The sequence below is a fragment of the Gobius niger genome, assembly GCF_951799975.1.
Source record: "Gobius niger genome assembly, chromosome: 9".
In the NCBI taxonomy this organism is placed as follows: Eukaryota; Metazoa; Chordata; class Actinopteri; order Gobiiformes; family Gobiidae; genus Gobius; species Gobius niger.
Genome location: NC_136860.1, coordinates 18312611 through 18331921, shown reverse-complemented (window position 1 = coordinate 18331921; position 19311 = coordinate 18312611). Strand labels below are relative to the sequence as shown.

The 19311-nt window shown below is 43.8% G+C and overlaps 1 protein-coding gene across 1 annotated transcript in view; it reads left to right on the top strand.

The window, feature by feature from the left end:
* anos1 (anosmin 1) overlaps nucleotides 1-19311 on the top strand; it is a 49429-nt gene that overhangs the window by 20536 nt on the left and 9582 nt on the right. The window contains exons 3-8 of the mRNA XM_079563567.1: nucleotides 11152-11214; nucleotides 11452-11674; nucleotides 15153-15337; nucleotides 15642-15771; nucleotides 17690-17895; nucleotides 19114-19258. Of these exons, the coding sequence (XP_079419693.1) occupies nucleotides 11152-11214; nucleotides 11452-11674; nucleotides 15153-15337; nucleotides 15642-15771; nucleotides 17690-17895; nucleotides 19114-19258 (952 nt within the window). The remainder of the gene's footprint in view (nucleotides 1-11151; nucleotides 11215-11451; nucleotides 11675-15152; nucleotides 15338-15641; nucleotides 15772-17689; nucleotides 17896-19113; nucleotides 19259-19311) is intronic.

Sequence of the window (19311 nt, the reverse complement as noted above, 5' to 3'; positions counted from 1 at the left end):
GCTTACACTTATTGCACGTCATCAGCCTTTGTCACACACTTTTGTTGCCACTGCCGCCCTGGGACAGACTGACCATTTACCACATGGCTGTAATCTGCTGTTTATGATGAACCTGATCTCTTATTATTATGTCAGTGCCCTCTACTGGACAGGTGTGGAATACTTTCCTTTTTTTAAATTCAAGCTGCCCCCTAGTGGCTGGAGTGAGCATTCTGGGTATTTCCAATATCCATAACTCAGCACAGGAATGGGCTAGAGACTTACTTTTTCCATACTCAGAAATTCATGCTCTAAAATCAACAGCAGATATAACTAAACAAACGTAACCCAAGGTAACCCTTTAGTAGTTGTTATATAGATGCAATTTACTTATGTGTCTCTATAACTGAACATATCATAAATAACAATTATTTTATTCATGGAAATGTTCTTGCAGCGTAGTGGCGTAAACCACAAACCCACAATCCTTTGAAGTCACTTTTTTGCTCATCACCTAGTCTGCATTTTGTCACTGTTTTCCTTAAAGCCCCGTTGGTTGTAGTTGCAGTGAGGTTGTCGGTGTGAGGGCCTGGCGAGGGTAAGTCGGATTAGCGGATGTGAAGTGTTTCTCAAATAAACAAGTGGAGATAGTTGTGGAATGTGACTGCAGCCTGGGATTAGCACAGCTTTACTGCCTTCAATAGCCCGCCGTGTTCTACATGTTGTTGTCCTACATTGGGGCTTCATACGTATGACACCATGCAGGGATTCACTTGAAAGAGTGGGGGGTAGTCAAATCCTTTATTTTTCTTGTTTACCCTCTCCCCCCCGTTTGTCTACACTGATGGAGTGCAGAACTGCATGCAATAAGTTGCAATTCTTTACCATTTGCAGTGTTTCATCTTGGAGAGTTCATTATCGCCGCTTGTAAATCTGCCTCGTAGACACTTTTGGCGTGAGGGAAGTATTTTACTGCACGGTCCGCACTCCGCAGCATCTGTCATCATTAGTCTTGGTGCTCAGGACTGGCGGAGGATTCACAGAAGTTTCCCATGCTGCTTCTTAAAGCGCAGGGGGGGGGGGGTTCTCTTTATCAACAGTCCGACCCCACATGACGGCCACGGACCAGGGAGCGTAAACCGATGCCACACTTTGGCGAAACGTATGGGTTGAGTTACACCTGCTCGAGTTTGGACTGAGGTGGAGGCTGACTCAAGCCGTTCATGTCAACTTTCCTAAAACAGACATGATTTTTTTGTTCTTTTTTAAGTTTGAACGTGTAATACCTTTCTATTTCAAATGAAGCTGCTTGCGTAAATACTTCTTCCACCTTGCCCCTCGCCATAGACAGGACAGGGGCATCTCTCAATCTCTCAGTGGGTGGGTGTTTGGGTGTCTGGCCAAAAAACTTCTGAGTCATTAACTATTAAGTGAACGGCTATTGCATTCCACAGCAGACAAAGCACAATTCTGGCTAAAGCTGCGTGGGCCGTTTTCACTCATAAATAAGCCAGTCCCTCCTGATTGTGGTCTAAATGTATAATTCATGCGCTGCCCCTCCTGCTCCCTCCCTCTTTTCCTTCTCCTGGCTTCTCACTTTCTGGCAAGATATCCCTTTTCAACCCCTCTTTGTTGTCGGTGCCCTGAAGTGCATGGAAATTAATAATGAAAAAACAAAACAGAAAAAGAAAAAGAAGCAATTCTTGGGGAAACGTCTGTGACACCACCTACATACTTGGTTAGTCACCGACTCGGAGCTCACTTGGAGAAGCCAAACAGAGAGTCGTGGAGCGTTTTGATTTCTCTCCACTCTCAGCTGGAAGGCCGCGCTGTTTCTCTTGCTTGTAAATTATGACACTGGCAACGGTAACAGAGCACGTCTCCTCCTCAGAGCTGTAAAACACTCGCCGCGGAAAATATGTCAGAATTGTCTCAGGGAAATTTGAAAACGTCGTACGCATAGTTTGAACAATAAGGGAATGATGTGAAAGTAATGCTCCGGAAAGTTTGGTGTCATAAAGCAACGACTCACCTGAACACAGTGAAGTGTGATGTCAAGCGCCGGAGTCATTCAGTGCAGTGGAAGGTCGACGCTACACGGTTTATATGATTCTATGTTAAAGCATTGTAGCCATATGTGGACAAACCGTCTTCCGAACTGCCCTGTCTCATCTGGCCTGGGAAGGTATGCTGGGTTGGGCCTGGTTAGTTCCGGGATGAGAGACCAGCTTGGGTGAGTGTGCGGTTTCTGGTGTTCGGAGGGTTCAATAGCGCAGATTTGTGCTTGCTATAACCGAGTAATAAGTGAGTACCTAAAAAAATGTCCCTTGTGTACCTCTTCGGGCTTTGTGTTTGTGAAAAGTGCTATACAAATAGAATTCCCTTCTCGGTGTAGTTACAGTACAGAGAAGGACAATAGCAAAGCATCACATGGCATGACATTTCTAAATATTGAAAGTAGCCAGAGATATAGTATAAAGTCATGATTTTCAAGTCCAAGTCATCCTCGGGTCGGCATTGTTAGAGTCGGAATCTGAGCTCAAAACCGAGCTCAGATAAATCCAAGTCCGAGTCATTGAAGTAATATCCGAGTTTAAGTCCAAGTCGAGCCGCTATCTCCTAAAACCAAGTCCAAGTTCGAGTCCATGTCACAAGTCCAGCCCAATTACAAAGAGTTGTCTCCTAGCTGTGTCCAATTGAATGGTCCCTTCTATGAATTCTGAACAAAACTTCCTTTGAACTTAAAACCATTATGTGAAAGCTTGTTTATTAAATTGTATATTCAGAACACATTAGTGCCAAGGAAAAGGCCACTTCTGTAATATCAAAATAGACTTTAAATCATATGCTGTCATCTTACCCCAAATGCACTACCTCTGTTGAAATATTCCATGACAACATATCTGAAAATAAGCAACCTGTATACTACATTTGTGTTACATGAATGTTTTGCCATGAATGTGCACAATATTGCTCACATATTTCATGATATAGTAACATAGCACTGTAATAGAACAGGCTCCTGATGTCTCCTGCCCTCTTGATGAGTAAAACATGCCCCTCATCATTACCTGGAACGCATGACTGGATATGCATCAGCACACGACGGCTGCCTCCTGTCAGGTGTCAGGTTCACGTCTCAATTCAGCACTGTTAATCTTTCTGATCTACCTGATCCTCCCTGTGTCTGCAGCTACACACACCTGCGCTGATTTAGAGCACCTCAGACACCCTACACTCCCTATCTCACCGGCGATACAAGGTCGTGTGAGGCTGAGGAAACGCGCTAACGTCGTCTAGACTTTGCAACGACCCAACACGAGAGAGTGGTATCTCCTTTCGGCTGATAGAATATTTCACAGCCCTCTGAATAGTAATGGCTTGTCAGGGACATGTTGGACATCATCCGAGCCTATGATTTTACACTTTCCTTTTGCCTGAGAAACTTTATATTTACCATATAATCATTACACCCACAGGCCCCATACAAGAGGCAATAGTATTTTACACTTGCACTCACCTCAGGACATTCCTTGGATGGAAAGTGCAAATTGTTGGAATACTACTTTCTTTTGCTCTTCTCCAAATAATGGCCATGCCAGTTTGCGAGATGTGCTTTTGCAGCAAAGTTTTTCTGGCAAACTGCTTGGTGACATATAACGGTATAACAGTGCACAGCTGTAGGCCCTTGAGACGAGCTTTGGTTAATCTCGACGCGTTAGGCAAATGCCGTTACATTGATTCATTGGACCCTGACTGATTCTAAATTGCCCTTGTTATAATGTAGCTTCTCTTTATCTGTGCCCATTCCTGTATCTGTGGGCTGAGTTATGTCTATTCATGATGATCTACGGTACATCAACCTTTCCCGACTGCGTTCAAAGACACTCCACTGTTATAAATGTGCAGACACAGTTGTAAAACACTGCTCTTTTCGCCAATAGCAGATGTGCATATTGACACAGATAACAATGGTGTGGGAGAACAATCGTAAAGTCGAATCAAACACATCTGCACTGCGTCCTCTGAGGTTTTCGCCACTTTGTAATTTCCATATTTCTACATTTTTAGTATCAGCGTGGATGCGTTTAACCATTGTGTGGCTGGACCGAGAACAGAAAAAAAGTCGGAGGCAGCAGAAACATGACCTTAACATTTCTGGCATGCACATTTGTATTGGCTTTGTTTGCAAAAGATATATCACATGATAAAAATCCCTCCATACTGCGCCGCGAGCCTGGTGTTTCCAGATTTATCTTCTTTGGAGCGACTTTTTGGAATGCATCCATTCTCCCTGAGTATCAACACTTTGGATTACGGCACAGATGGATGGTCAAAACAGAGAGGAAAGATTTTTTTTTTTTTTTTTTTGCATTTGTCAGGATTCGGCTGTTCCGGAAGCAGGCTGAAAGACAGAGACGAGATAAGGAGGCTTTTTTTTCTTCTTTTTTCGGGAAGACGGGTCAAGTGACAGCCAAATAAAAGTGAAATAGAGTGAGGAGTGAATGGACGCAGTAAGTGGCTTTTTGAAAGGAGCGTAGTCTGTCTCTGGGTGCCGGATGGGTCGATAGATATGAGGGAGGGAGGCCGCTGGCTTCTGCTATAATTGAGTTCGGTCAGCAGTGGTGTGAAAAGCGCCAGGGCAGCAGAAAATCGCCATAGCTCAAACGCGACTGCCAGATTTACAAGGTGTGTGATCAACAACACATTGCCCCACATCTGATGCCAAGTGCAGGGCAAGAGGCTTTTTGCGGATTCCGGGGAGGACAGAGGAGGCACCTTGTAAATACTATGTTTTGGCATGCCATGAGGTTCGACACTCCGCCGCCGTCACCACTGGGAGCAACTGGTTCAGCCATCTGGGTTCATAGGAAAACACACACACACACACACACTCGCTGGCAGGTTTGGCTTGTTGTCTAAGCTAAATTGAACAAGTAACAGCATCAGTCATCGCCTTCGTTTCAGCGAGGCAAACGTCTACCACATCAGCGTGAATTATGGTTTCTGTGATATTTTGTATACACTGTTTTTAAAGCCCGGGGCGTCCTGACTGGTAGCGGTTCAAGCTTCATTAAATAAAGCAAAATACTTGTGTGACATTTTCAATACACACTTTTCAGTAGTTTATGTTTTCTTTTTTTCTCTCTCCAGGCACAAAGCAGTTTGAAGTGTGCGAGATCTGCAGAGTGTCAGAAAAACATGTTAGTGCAATGTTCTTTGCAAAAATGTAGCAAAAATAAATGCGAAAAATCTGTTTTGATCTGTCTGAAATATTCACTGTAAAAACATCATCCATCAAGAGACAAACAATTTAAGATCATTCAGTACAGGGTGTGATAAAGTGATTCTACTTCTTTATGCCTGCCAATATCCTCTTAGTCACTGTGTCATTGAAGAGTGGATCAAAAGCATTGGACAGATGTTAATATATTCTAACTTGCATTTATTAAGGTAAATTTTATGGTCCCAGTTTGAAAAGTTTATGCTTCATTACTGCTTTTACCCATCTCCAAATTTTGAGCTATACTGTATATATAAGTTCCTGGTCGGTGGTCAGAAGTACATATCTGGAGGATAAGCCTATTGTACATTTTGAGTTGAGTTCATTTTATTGTCAGTACAGCACAGTAGTCAACTGGACTGGGCTGAGGACGTTTTTTCTTTAAAGGCTTCTCGCTCCTTAGTCAAATAATGAGACTGGGAAACCCTTGACTTAAAGCAGAACTAAGTAACTCATGCCCCTAGAGGCCATAAGCGCCACTGCAGGTGTCGTAGCATGTTGTGTTTTTTTACTCATTAATTATCCGTGAGAGTAAATACTACGCTGACAGAAAAGACAAAGGGAGGGAGGGATATTGTACATTGTGCCACAACCCAATTACACAATGGAGATAATTTTTGTCACTCAAACTTGGCTGTAAATACTGTTTAAGTGGCGCTAGCTTTTCCAGTTTTCTCCAGTTAGCTTTTTTGTGATACCATTAGTGCGTATTGCGCCTTCGGGTCGGAGAAAGGAAAGTCGCAATTGTGGTTTTCTGGCCAGAGACACCGGGGGAGATAATAGACCTACCAATCATCCCTTAAACACTTGTATTACCCCCAGAGAGACTACGAAAAGGATTTATTAAGGTAAACAAGTCAATTAGCACTGCTTTAAGAGCAAAAATAAGCTTCTGAAGAAATTGGCGAAACGTCCTCAATTCCATCTTCCATCCATCCTCTTCATCAATTGTGATTTTATGGATGACTGAGGACTAAAAACAACAAATGACAAAATACTCCATGTACTTGTGAGCCTACACCTTTTTCAGAATTCATAATTGTTTTTCAAAAAACACCCCCACAAACTCAGTCCCCTCTCACTCCCTCTCTGTCAACCCGCTTGGGCGTCCCAGGCCAAGACAAAGTGAAGATGGGCTGTGGCACTGGCTCCCATTCAGCCCAACTCTCTCATCGGCCCCACAGAAAGCCTTTCAGGGTCCCCCCAAAGTAACGACTGCTGCGTTTTATTACAGCGTGAAATGGGGAGTGAAAGAGCGCTGTGGCTGTTCCTACTTAACCATGCACAATGTGTCACTATTGGGTAGCGAGATAAGAGGACAAAGACCAAAATCAAATGCCAAAGTCTGTAGAAACAACCCCGTATTCTTGTTTACAATTCCGAGCCAAACCATTTTTGTTGGAAATTTGTCCAGAAATATGTTAACATTGCATCGGATAATTACATGCATTCCTTCTGCTATTGAGGCACTCTGCTCTTAGCGGTTAGCGAGATCTAGTGGGGACAAAGAGGAGCCCCTGAAAGCAGCGGATGCACTGTGTCTGCTCCGATTATTTTTGTCTGCAAAGTTTCTTCTTTCTTTCTTTTTGCTCAGGAAGTGGCATGCTAGTTTGCTCCCGGAACCGAACGTTTTTCACTTGTTCAGAAGAGAAGTTTAATCAGCTTTTAGCAAGATTACTTAAAATATGGGACAGATATTGAGACATAGACACCTGCGCCAGTTCAATATTCTATGGCAGTCCTGTCTATTAAGATTGAGCACCAAACTTGTGTAAATAAGAAATGCTGCATTGATTGATGGGAGCGTCTGTGTAATTATATACAGAGATCCTATTTGCTTTGGCAGGGCTTCACTCGTGGGCCCACCTCTCGCCTCCTGAACTGACAGGTGGTGGGCGTGTCCTGCTGCAGACGCTGACAGATTGGCAGTATCAGCACACCTGCGGGGAGAATCACTGTTACAACAGCTATGCCTCTGCTAAAGACTGTAGGACATTTCTGCCCTTTCAGCACTAATCATTTTGCTGCATATGAAATAGAGATGTTTACTGTGATGGCCTAATGCGGCCTGTCAAACTCACCTGCGGGTCAAAAATGATTTGCTAATAATGAAACAGATACTGAATGTAAAATGCGTCTATTGATTAGAGGTCGACCGATATATGGGTATTTTGCCATATCGACTATCGGCTGATATAATGCGGCAGATATCTCCGTAAAAGAAAATGTGATACTTTGCATTGTAAAGAGCTCAGTCGGAGCTTTAAAGTGAGCCCCTCTTAACAGGCCTCAGGGCAACGGAGAAACACCGTGGTGAAAATCAGTCACAAGTTTGTCGACATCTGAGGCTCGGATCTTATGTATTGCTTATCATTTCGGAACCATAAGAGATGGAGACTTACCTTTTTTCGTTTAGGAATCTGCGGATTTTTGTCTCTCAAACAAGCTCCATCTGAAGTACCTACTAAACATGAATGTCCCGAATAAATCAGCCCTCTGCCCCTAAAAAAGCCCACCTGCTGACACAGTTCAACACTGACACATTTTACAGTTTAAGAAGCCTCATACTCAGGATTATTTAAAAAAAATCAGCCAAAAATCTCAAAAATATTGGTGGTGCATAACGGCATTGGCCAATAAAAATCCCCCAAAATCGGCATCGGCCTTTGAAAAACCCTGGTTGGCCGACCTCTACAATTGATATTTCTGGAGTATGGTTCATGGTTTGCACATTACAAATTACACTTTTGTTTTGTGTGTGCTTGGGGCAACAATTTTCAACAGTTAGAAAAATACATGAAAGCAAAATGTTACTACATTTTGTATTGAAATAATGATATGATTACATATTTTGCAAAACCCTTTCAATATAGTACATTCCTTTACATTTACACCAAATTAGGTGCATTTAGAAAACATGAACATACTGTTTGTGTCATCTATTATTGCAATAACAATCATTTGGCAGTATACTGTGCTACGACGATTACTTCCCTTATAAAGTGTAGTTGCTGTTTGTGCCCCTTTGATGTTATTCCCATTGACTACCATGACACCCTTTGACAACACCGCCTTAATGTGGCGCTCTGAAAGTGAAAACTAACTCTGTCAACTCCGGAAATCACCCCAAACCTCTATTAATCCAATGTGTCGCAGTGACCCCAATGTGTTGCGTCGATTTACCTCACCTGACATGCACGCCCCGGCCTCTCAACCCAATCCTGCCCCTTTTCTTACTGACTGTGTCCGAGGCATTCACTTTAAGGAAAAGCCAGAGGAATGCATTCAGACGTCACAAACGCACGATCCTTCAATGAGTAAAATGAGCTTGATCCGGGGGGCTTACAGTTGTATGTTCAGTGATTTGTTGGAGGGATTTGGGGAGCTCTAACATGCGCCTCCACACTGGCAGGACGTCCACCTTTTTAGGCCATGCAACACAACCGTTCCATCTCTGCTGTGGTAGTGTGTGTGGCTAAGATTACGAAGGGGCTACTGCGCTATAGGCATAACTCTCCCGAGACGCAATCGAGCGCTGAATTGATGATTTAAGGTCAGCGTATTATTCAGCGCAAATGGTGATAAAATGGGCAAAAGGCTCTCTTGACGCTAAGGGATAACTTGGATGGCAAATGTGGGTATATGTCATGTTTGCCGCCGCATTTTCACCTGATCGGTGCTGGGGAAAACCGCAAGCAGTTAGTCTTGGAGCTTTGGCCTGTCATAACTTTGCCTGTAAGCAGCAGGTTGTCCACTATTTCCCCATGTGCCGTATTATAAATCACCACCGGGATATCTCTGTTCTCATGTGAGGTCATTCGAAAGACCTCCACCCAGGCTATGATGAAGAGGACGGGGCTTTTTCAACACTCACTCAAACAGCTTTCTATTGAACAGAGTAAAGGCAAGGTAATGGAGAGCTGGCAGCTGCAGCCGTGTGCGTAGGCCTGATTGCAGCTCACTCCTCCAGAAGCTTTCAGTTTATGTTTCATCGCGCGCCCGTCCACTGCACTCCATAAAACGCAAATAAACTTTTCACTGGCAATAGCATAATAATGACAGAGGCAGCTAATGAGCCAATTAAACAGCCATAAATACAAGTCAAGCTGCATGACTTGGAGAATTTCTTACATCAACTTTGAGTGTAGCTCCAGAAATGGCCTTGAAAGAAATGATTGCCTGACTCTCTTTTTAACTGAAGTTGTGTTTAACACTCTTTTTTGCAACGTACACTGGCACATTTACCTCCAAGTTTCTAAAAATTAGACGTTTTTGTGCCAGCTGAACATAAAAACCTGGATGGCCCTCTGCTATGTGCTGTTGTTCAAAATGGTCAGAAAATGTGCTGTGCTTTGTTCAGTATTTATTGCAGTATGAGAGGAGACATTATTTTATACTCTACACATTGATTCATTCTGTGTTGTGCCCTCTGGTCATAGGTGACCACAAACATAGTGCTGCTTACCCTGGAGGGGCTCCAGACCTCAACTCATATCGCCTCCATCTTTGCCTGATATTGCTCTGTCTCACATAAAGGATGTTGAGAGTGTGTCTAAACCTGAACCTTTGTGCTGCATCCTCCTGCAGCGGTGCAGGTCTAAATGAAGTGGAGCTGAATGAGTGACTTTGGCAGGTTTCTGGTGGCTGTGGTTTTGGGCTGCTGCACAGAAGCACCAGCAGCTCCGCTCTCGGCTGCTCTGTCGGTGGCCAACACAGGAGAAAAGACTAGCCTCTCTCCGCTCTGTCCCGAGTCCATTGGTCATGCACACACTTTGGTGTTATATTACATTCGCTTTTATTGAATTTGATTCACTGAGGCTCTGCTCTATTCATAGCTGAAAGGGCTTTGAATGGATTGGTAAAGTTTCACTTCTTTTTTCAAAGACACTGAGCCAGTTTCACACTACAGCAGTGAATAAACATGTTCCATGTGTATCAGAGGGAATCCCAGGCACATTTGGACAACTGTACAGTCATAGACTGCCTATTCAGCCTGGTGAAAGGGCTTTAATGCCAATGCCAAGTAGTATCAGGTTTAAACAGAACACTGGCAGTGTGAAGTGTGAGTAGAATGAGTCTGGTACAGCTGTGCAAATCAACATGCGGTCAAGAACCACAACGGTAAAAACTTAAAATAATAGAAAGAAAAGATGCAGTTGTGGGAAGTATGACGCTCCAGAGACAAGTTATTGTCCAGAAAAATCATGTGAAAACAGGTCCATTGTGTTAAAGATAAATAAATAAAAGATTGTAAGGATCAAACACAAGAGTCGCTACTGCACAGCTGCAGGGTCATGTACATTTTGAGAAGCTTGTGACGGGGAAACATGTGTTTTTCTTTTTTGTTTCGAGTCAGATACAAGTTCAAATTGAAATACATTTCAAACATTGGTATAAAAAAAATAATAAAAAAAAGAAGGTACTTTTCCTGCAGTGTTCATGTCATGGTGTCGGCACTGGGCCTGCTTTGTCCACCAGAGACTGTGGTATAGGTCAAATGAGGATGCATATTTTTCCAATATCAATGAAATCTTTGATCTACTCTTGGAAAAAATCAACAACATTTGACCCATGACTCAACTCTTTACACAATCCCCCTTCCCGCTCCCGAGAATGAGTTTGACCTGAGCAATCTATCTTGTGGATGCACAAAGGCAGGTGAGAGGTGTGTCTTTACACTGACACGTCTTTTGTGCCCACTCGTGTAAAATGTTGTTAATATTCTTTGAAGAAATGTCAAGCGTGCGTAGTTTGGTTCCAGAGAAGTGGCTGGAGTGTCTTGTCATGCCGCCAGTGCTGCAGCTCAGAAATACAGTCCCATCTTTACCGCAGTGGCTCTTTGAAGTGACTCTCTCTTTGAAGAACTGACACCCTTCTCCTTTTCACAGTGCCTGGAGCCCTGCAAGGAATCCTGGGACCTGAAGGAAAACCAGTGCCAGGATTTATGCGAGGTATGTCACTACCACAAACACTCAGCTTGTGCTCTTCATGCTTAGTGGGAAAATTCAATAAGAGGAAACTTTTCTGAGGGGGGAAAGTGGGAATGACACTTTGTTTTATGTACTCAGCACTGGAGTGAGTCATAAGCCCATATGTAAACAGCTCAATCCCTGTTAGCTCACAGCACTGACGACAGGTTGGACATTAAAGCAATCTGACATATATTTTCCTCACTTCCCCACCCTCAGCCGCTGTTTCCCAAGAAGCACTACGAGTGTCTGACCAGCTGCGAGTTCCTGAAGTCGGTGGAGGGGGTGAAACAAGGCGACTGTCCTGCTCCGGAGAAAGCCAGTGGATTCGCAGCGGCCTGTGTGGAGAGCTGCGACCAGGACGCAGAGTGCTCCACCGTGAAGAAGTGCTGCTCCAACGGATGTGGCCACACCTGTCAGGTTCCCAAGAACCTCTATAAAGGTAATTCTGCAATTGCTTCCCCTCTGGAAAATTGCTTGGAAAGCTGTGGAAATGGGTGCAGAGAAGAGCTGAGTAGAGCTGAGCTGTGGAGGGACTATTGGGAAAAGGTTACTTGTCTATTAGCATTATCTAAATGTTGATATCTACAGAAAGGCTAATAACACCATCCATATATCAGTGATTCAGTCCTAGCATGCCATAGAACAAAAGTTGTCTTTTGCAACTTAACTCAGAATTCCTCTCCAGTCCTTAAACCAGACTAAAGCAGCAAGTGTATGTAAATATATTATGTAAAAAAACAACACTTGAATGTCATATAGGGCTGCACACTTAATTGCCCTCAAATCAAAATGTAGCAAATAGCCAACTCTGCAATTATTCAGGTTTCCTGAGAACAACAAAATAGTCTTACACCATTGGGATTTATCATGTATTGAACTTGGTAACTCTGTTAAGGTAGAAAAGTGTGATTCTTGTCTTAATTGAGCAGTTAATGTGTCTTCTGAAGTGTTAATGTGTCGTTTACAGTATGCACAGTGAACAAAATCTTTATTTATCTATTTTGACATACATTGCCAATCGAATTGCACACACAATGACTTACTTTTCCTAAATCGTGAATCTCTAATATTTGCCAGTTTTCCGTTAATGACTACACCGCCTTAATATCACACATATTGAATGTGTGATCCCATGTTCTCGGTGGCTGTTTACTTCATTATCTAAAACAAAAGTGACGGTGAATAATTGCTTCATGACAAACATTAATTAAAAATCTCAGTGACGTAAATCACACATCAGGATCATAGCCATATTTGACAGCTTTCTGTAGCCTCATAAATCATCCGTGCTTCTTTGTGTCCTGCCTCAGCCCTCAGTCCTCACATCCCCTCGATGTTAATTGGACCCCTGCATACTGCTGGATAGGCTTCAGGGATTCGGGGACACAGATGCAGAGCGAGGAATCTCCACTGCAGTAAAACAGTTTAATAGCTATGCCCTGGGCGACCTGTTGTACTCTCTCGCCTCTGCTGCTGCGCTAAAGGAGAAGCGTGAGCCTCTGAACTGAAGGACTGGAAGCTGGAAGTACATTATAAATACACTGCTATTGTCCGCAGCCCCAAGCCATAACAAAGCTGAAGAGACATTGAAGTGAGAGCAGGGGAGAATTAGTTCAAATCGGGCCTGTAACCGCAGCAACAGTACAGTAGGGTCGCTCTGAACCACATGGTAACTCTCCATACTGTATTTAGCAGGCACATGTGTCTAAAGTTGCTTCTATTCCCACAAATGCTAGCACTTACACTTAATTTGGATTTGTCTCAAGGGATGTCATGGTACGCGCGGCTCTAAAAAGGTGAACAGAACGCTAATTAGCGAAGATTAAAGGAAGAGAAACCTTGAGTATTTCAATGCAGCGACCATGTCAATGAGAAACACTCACCTCGCTGCGAGACCTTCAAATCAGGACAGTTTCAAACTGATTTCAGTTCAAACGCCGGGTTTTTTGGCGGGTCGACTCCAGCCTTCAGTTTTACACGGAGCCTTTTAGTGAAAGCCTGGATGGAATTCCCGCCCCGCTCCTCAGTGTTAAAGGTCTAATTAGTTGCTCATGGTCTGAAGAGCGTAATTGTTTCTATGTGTGCGCTCGCTGGTGTGTGTTTGTCCTCTCTCTCTATGATGATCCATGATGCTGGAAGCCATTAGCAAACACAAGCCTGGCGAAATGGAGCGTTTCCCTCGTCCAAATCCCTCTCAGATGAGTGTGTGTTAAAGGATAGTGTCCCTGGCTGATGGTGCAGAGGAGTAAGGGGGGGAAACTTTATCAGTTAGCAGACCCCCTGCAGGGCTTTTGATGTACAGTGCGGCTTCTTTTCCTTCAGTGAGCTGCCTGCCGCATGGCTTCATTACATTCTGCTATTGTCATTTTTAAAAGTGTTCGCCCTTAAGTTAATTTTCCGCATTCTTCAGAAGACGCAGTGCCTCATTTGATCCAATCCAGACAGTTTTAATCCCCCCTTTCTCTGCTTCGCTGCGGGAGAATAGGTATAGGAAGAGACTGGGGGCGGGTGAAAAATGTGGATGTCAAAATTAAATGTATTTTGTGCGGGTAATATTCAAAGTGTCAGAACAAGTTATTTGCTTAATCAGTCCAACAGGCACGCTCCATATACAGTAAGTTCCTACAAAGCCATATTTGTGGTGTTTTCCTGTAGCCCTGTAATTACAGCAATCACGATGACAGTATGTGCGTGAGGATTGCAAATTATATTTCTGCAGTGTAATTGTTGGCATCATTGCAACATGAATCCTCAACTCTACTTTTTTTTTTTTTTTTGATGGGGCTTCAACAGTAGTTACATCATGGTTGGAGGAGTTAAGTCTGTGGTGGCCATCGCAAAAAAAACAAAAAAATGAGCCTTGGATCAAATTGGACCCGAAAGTTATCTTTGGAGACGCGCGCAGGGAGACGGTGGTGTTTGTTGTCGTCCTACACTGCAGCCCGTGTCGACGCGCTGTGTGCTGGGTGCGTTTGTGGGAAGATGAGCTCAGAGACAGAAGGGGGAGAGTGGAATGCTGTGGCGCGCTGGCGCTTCATCATATGCAAGAAATGTGACACGTTTGTTTGCATACGCTGCTGTGAAACCACGTTACAATGGCCCCCAGCTGTTCCCGTGCGCAGATCTCCAATACGCGCGGCAAAAAAACCACACGCCAGACGCTCAAGGACCCTCTTCCATCTGTTTTTTTCAGACATCAATCTTTTTACACGTAGCCCATAACGAATGAATAGCTAGATCAAACACTGTGCATACAAAACACAAGTTGATTATGTTGTTTACAGTCAAGCCGCCATAGCCTTGAGCGGTGCTGTTTATGAATGTGTTGTGGCGGTGGTCCGCTCTGTCACTGCGACACAGGTCCAGCCTAATGCGCTGAAGTGCCAGGTGATTTATGGAGAAATGGCAGATGTGTTCAGGCTCTCCTGTACTTTCAAACTTGCTTTTCCAATCTCCATCTCATTATCACAGTGCCCAATGCTCAATCAACAACTCTCTATGTCACCGCTGTCATAAATTCACATGAGGGAGAGTGACTGAGCCAAACATGGGCCCAGGACTGTGCTTAATAACACTGATTTATTTCATGTGGCCACACTGAATAAAAGCCTCATTGCGATGTGCATTGGTGAGAATGAATTTTGCAAACGGTACTCTGTGCTGTAGAAAGGCCACACTCGCCATCCTTCATCACATAGTATTTCTAACTATGTATGTCGTTACTAAGAAGCACAGCTACTAAACACATATTTTGGCCAGGAAACATCTCATCTGTCACAGAGAAAAGTGACCCACAACATGTATCAAGGCTGTGAGCTCATGTTTTATTATTGATTCTGCTGCTGACAGTGACTGCTCTGAGGAAAACTACTTGTAACCGTTCACTAAGAGTGTTCCACATCTCTGTGCACCGTTAGGAGTTCCCCTGAAGCCCAGGAAGGAGCTGGTGTTTGTGGAGCAGCCCTCAGGCCAGCTGGAGATCCGCTGGTCCTCAAAGTTCAACATCTCTGTAGAGCCCGTCCTGTATGTGGTACAGCGCCGCTGGAACTATGGCATCCATCCCAGCGAGGATGATGCCACCGAGTGGGAGACGGTAGCACAGGTAGGGACCTGCAAAGTCAATACTCAAACTGCGGGCAGAACCTGTTTGTTATCTTTTTGGTCTAAAAGTAGTTGTGTTACTGTAACCTCTGAGCCTCACGTGTCTCAGCATGCTACTTGCTACAGCTGTGAAAGTGCTGCACTCACTGACGGAGGCGGGCACACGACCACACATTCCTTACCGTCACAGTGACTGAAGATTTTGTAAAGAGAAACACAGAAGAGTGATGTGTCAGTGCACTTATATATAAAGGCATGACCCTGCTTGACCTCTGACCTATGGTGTCTCCCCATCTGTCCCTCAGACTGCAGAAGAGCGTATCCAACTGGCCGACATCAGAGCCAGCAGATGGTACCAGTTCAGTGTGGCTGCTGTCAACGTCCATGGGACCCGAGGCTTCACTGCTCCCAGCAAACACTTCCGCTCCTCCAGAGGTCTGTACCAGCACCAGCATGTGTATGTTTGTGTGTGGCCTGCCCGCACAGTGACGTCCTGTTTGACACCCTCCCTTTTGGTCCAAACAGGTGGCATCTATAGGAATATAGACTTTGAACATATACTAACTTTGTACAATATTTATTGTTTCATCCAAGAGTAAAACATGGATGGACCGTTGGATAACGCCTGTTAAACGTCCTTATAAAATGATTATAGGCTTTACACTGTTTAGAAGAAGTTATTGCATGCCACATAACTCTGGTTTACACACTTTTGAGCTATGAACAAAATTAAGGAAATCCACATCAATGTCTTGTTCTGTTCACTAATGAAATCAGACACTCTAGTTCAGTGTGGAAACCAGATCTTCATTTATTCCTTCAAAGGACAGCAGTTGCCCTGTTTTACAGTCACATAAAATGTAATATGTCTAAATTAGTCAGAACATTGCAAGTTCCAAATGCGAGTGTTGTCTTGTATCCAGAGGCAGTGATGTAACTGAGACACACTTCAGATCTTTCAAAGAGATTAGTAAGTGAGCTCCTCTGACATCTCAAGCCTTAGTCAGTTACAGAAGTGAGTGACAGTAAATGGCTTTGCTGCACTACATGGCACATGTTGAAAGCTTATGACGCTTTCTTTGAAGTTTATTTATTTAATATTGTCTATTTATTTGGCAAGTTTGTGTCAAGATGCCAAAGTTTGCCTAAAAGGAGCTTTGAGTCTGAGTGTTGCTCTGGCAGTAGAAAAACAATTGTGTTTTGTCAGGATTTGAGGGAAAATCTTCTTTATATGACTTTCAATGGAACAAAGAGTCTTTCGCTACGTTTACAAGAACCAATAAATAGTGTGAAAGTTGTGCCTGACACACACAAATTCAACACAACAGGATATTACTATTCCCACAATATTCTGATTCAACTAAAAGATAGTTGCAAGGGATTCAGTTAATTTTTTTTTTTTTTTTTTTAGAGAGATCACAGTCTTCCGAAGAAAAGTTTCCATGCTTTCAGTATATGCTATAAGTCTGCTTGTTGACCTGCGCTGTCAATCCTCCTCTGCACTCTCAGTCTCCAGAGAGCGCTGCCTGTCTGTCTGATGAACCAGACACCAGGTGAAAGAGGATTCAGCTGCTGCGGCGAGGGAAAGCGATCTCCAATCAGGCCAATCAGGGCACAACGCTGATAGACTGATGAGAGCTGTCACTTGTGTGTTGGACACCAAGTCATTCTGCCTACCAGCGTTATTTATACAGCCTGGCAATATCAACTGATTGCAATTTTGGGACACCATACTTTCTTAGGATAATTTGTCAAGACTGACTGGTTATTTATCTTACATGTAAGGAGTCATGTGTCCAATATTCTCTTCGCCGAGAGTAATGGGAAGGCGCAGTTTCTATCACACACAAAAATGTATGTAAAACTTGATTTTTAGCTCTCAATACAATATGCTGATCTACACGACTATTCCTGGTTGGCGTGGCTGGCATGTGCCCCTCACATAAGCTGAAGGCAGGTCACTGAAGGTCCTTGTATACTCCCATCTCAACATATTGGACTTGGGGAATGTGAGCTCAAAGCCAAAGTGAGCAGCATGTGTTGGTTAACCTCTGACCCGCACCCTCCGTCCTGCTGAGCACTGTCATCCAAGTGATGTGACACCTGTCATAACATCTCATGGCAGATTGTCAATGTTGGACTAATTACTTTACACACTAGGCCATGCTGCCCTCTCGGCCCTGTAGCAGAATTCCCTCAAGTGTTGAAAGGTGCTGCAGCCTGGAATATACATGACTAATTATATGTGTAGGGGAAACTGCCTGGGCCACTGCTCATCAAAAAAGCCTCTTCTTTAAACCCAGATGTTTTGAAATATAGTTGCTGATTGTGTTTTGCCTTCATGCTGTAACAGATCCTGCTGCCCCACCAAAGCCGGCCAGTCTGCGGGTCACCAATGTTACGGTGGGTGAGGATGGGCAGGTGACGGTGCGTCTCAACTGGACCCTACCAGAGGAGCCTGATATCCCCATACATCACTACAAGGTCTTCTGGAGCTGGACTGTGCCCTCAAAGTCTATGGTGCCATCCAAGAAGAAGAGGAGAAAGACAACCAATGGGGTTAGATCTATTCACCATGTCTTGCCATAAATACTTTATTTAAGGTATACCAAATCCTTAAGGTTCTGTAGGATTTTAGCAAGGCTAAATGTACTTTTTTAACATTTTATGTAAATTCAATACAGCATATGCTTGCACGATTCATAGACCTGAATAGTTCCGTCAACCAATGGCTTTGTTGAACATCAAGCCTTCCACAAACAGCAGTGGTCCAAATGTACAGCCCTGAGGCACTCCACCATCTATGCCATAGATAAAAGGCATTATAAATAACAAATGTCATCAAGTTGCAAAACACCACAATCACTTTCTTTTGATGTATTTAAGGACATGGACATTTGTTTTTGCTGAAGTATTCATAAAACTATGGGTAGTTAATGCAAATTTAGATTTTGGCTTGGTTTATAAAAATTTCCCTGTGACCCCCAGAATTAAGTAAGACAGTTGCTTTGATGAACAAAAAGAATTGAATAAACAGCAATGGTCTGTGTGCACAACCCTGAGGCCCAGATATGTCACACTGAAAGAAGGTTCATTGTATCGAAAGATCAACTTAAAGCACATTCTTACATCATTTGTGACAAAAGAAAATCGCATTAAAAGCCCACTATGTAAAATCATATATCTCATTCAAACTTTTTAGCTGAAGTTAAAGTTAGCTAATGGTTTTACGGCGTGATCCTGTGAATACCTGTGGCTCTCTATTTCATTTGAAGTCACCGAGTGTCTAGACATGCACCTCTATAGGGTCTTCTTTTGAATTAGCTTTGGAAACTCACTGCAGATGTGGAGGAGATAGAGGTGGGAGACACCAGACCCCTATTGACACATGTACTACTGGTTTCCACTTTGGCACCTCGGGGCTTCGAAAACAGCCTGCTGCTCCAGGAATGTCAAAACATGCACAGTCAATAACAAGAACTCATCAAGTTCACACTGCTGGAGGAACGCTGTAAGTCACACACGGTGAATCAGCCCTGGGAGGCTTTGATAACACTGCTTCCTCACAAGACCCTGAAGGCTATCTCCACACCACGATGCCTTCCTCTGCGCCACACGTGTTCCTAATAAGCAGGCCCTTTTCCCATAAGTCTCGGCTGCCTGCGGTTTAGTTGTGACTAGAACGGTGACAGGGCTTTGAGTGGAGGCTCCAGTGACAAAGTGGTGTCGTGCGAGAGGCATCTTACAAAGGCTGTGTGCTTTGTGATGTTGTCGTAGGCTCAAAGCTGGGTGGATCTGGAGGGACTGCAGGCCAACAACAGCTACACGGTGGAGCTGCAGGCTGTGACGTACTGGGGACAAGTGCGTCTGAAGAGCTCCAAGGCCTCCCTGCAGTTCAGCACCGCACAGAGCAATGACTCAGGTGAGGGGCATTCAGCTACCTATTAAAAACATGCATACCTCGGCCATTGTTGT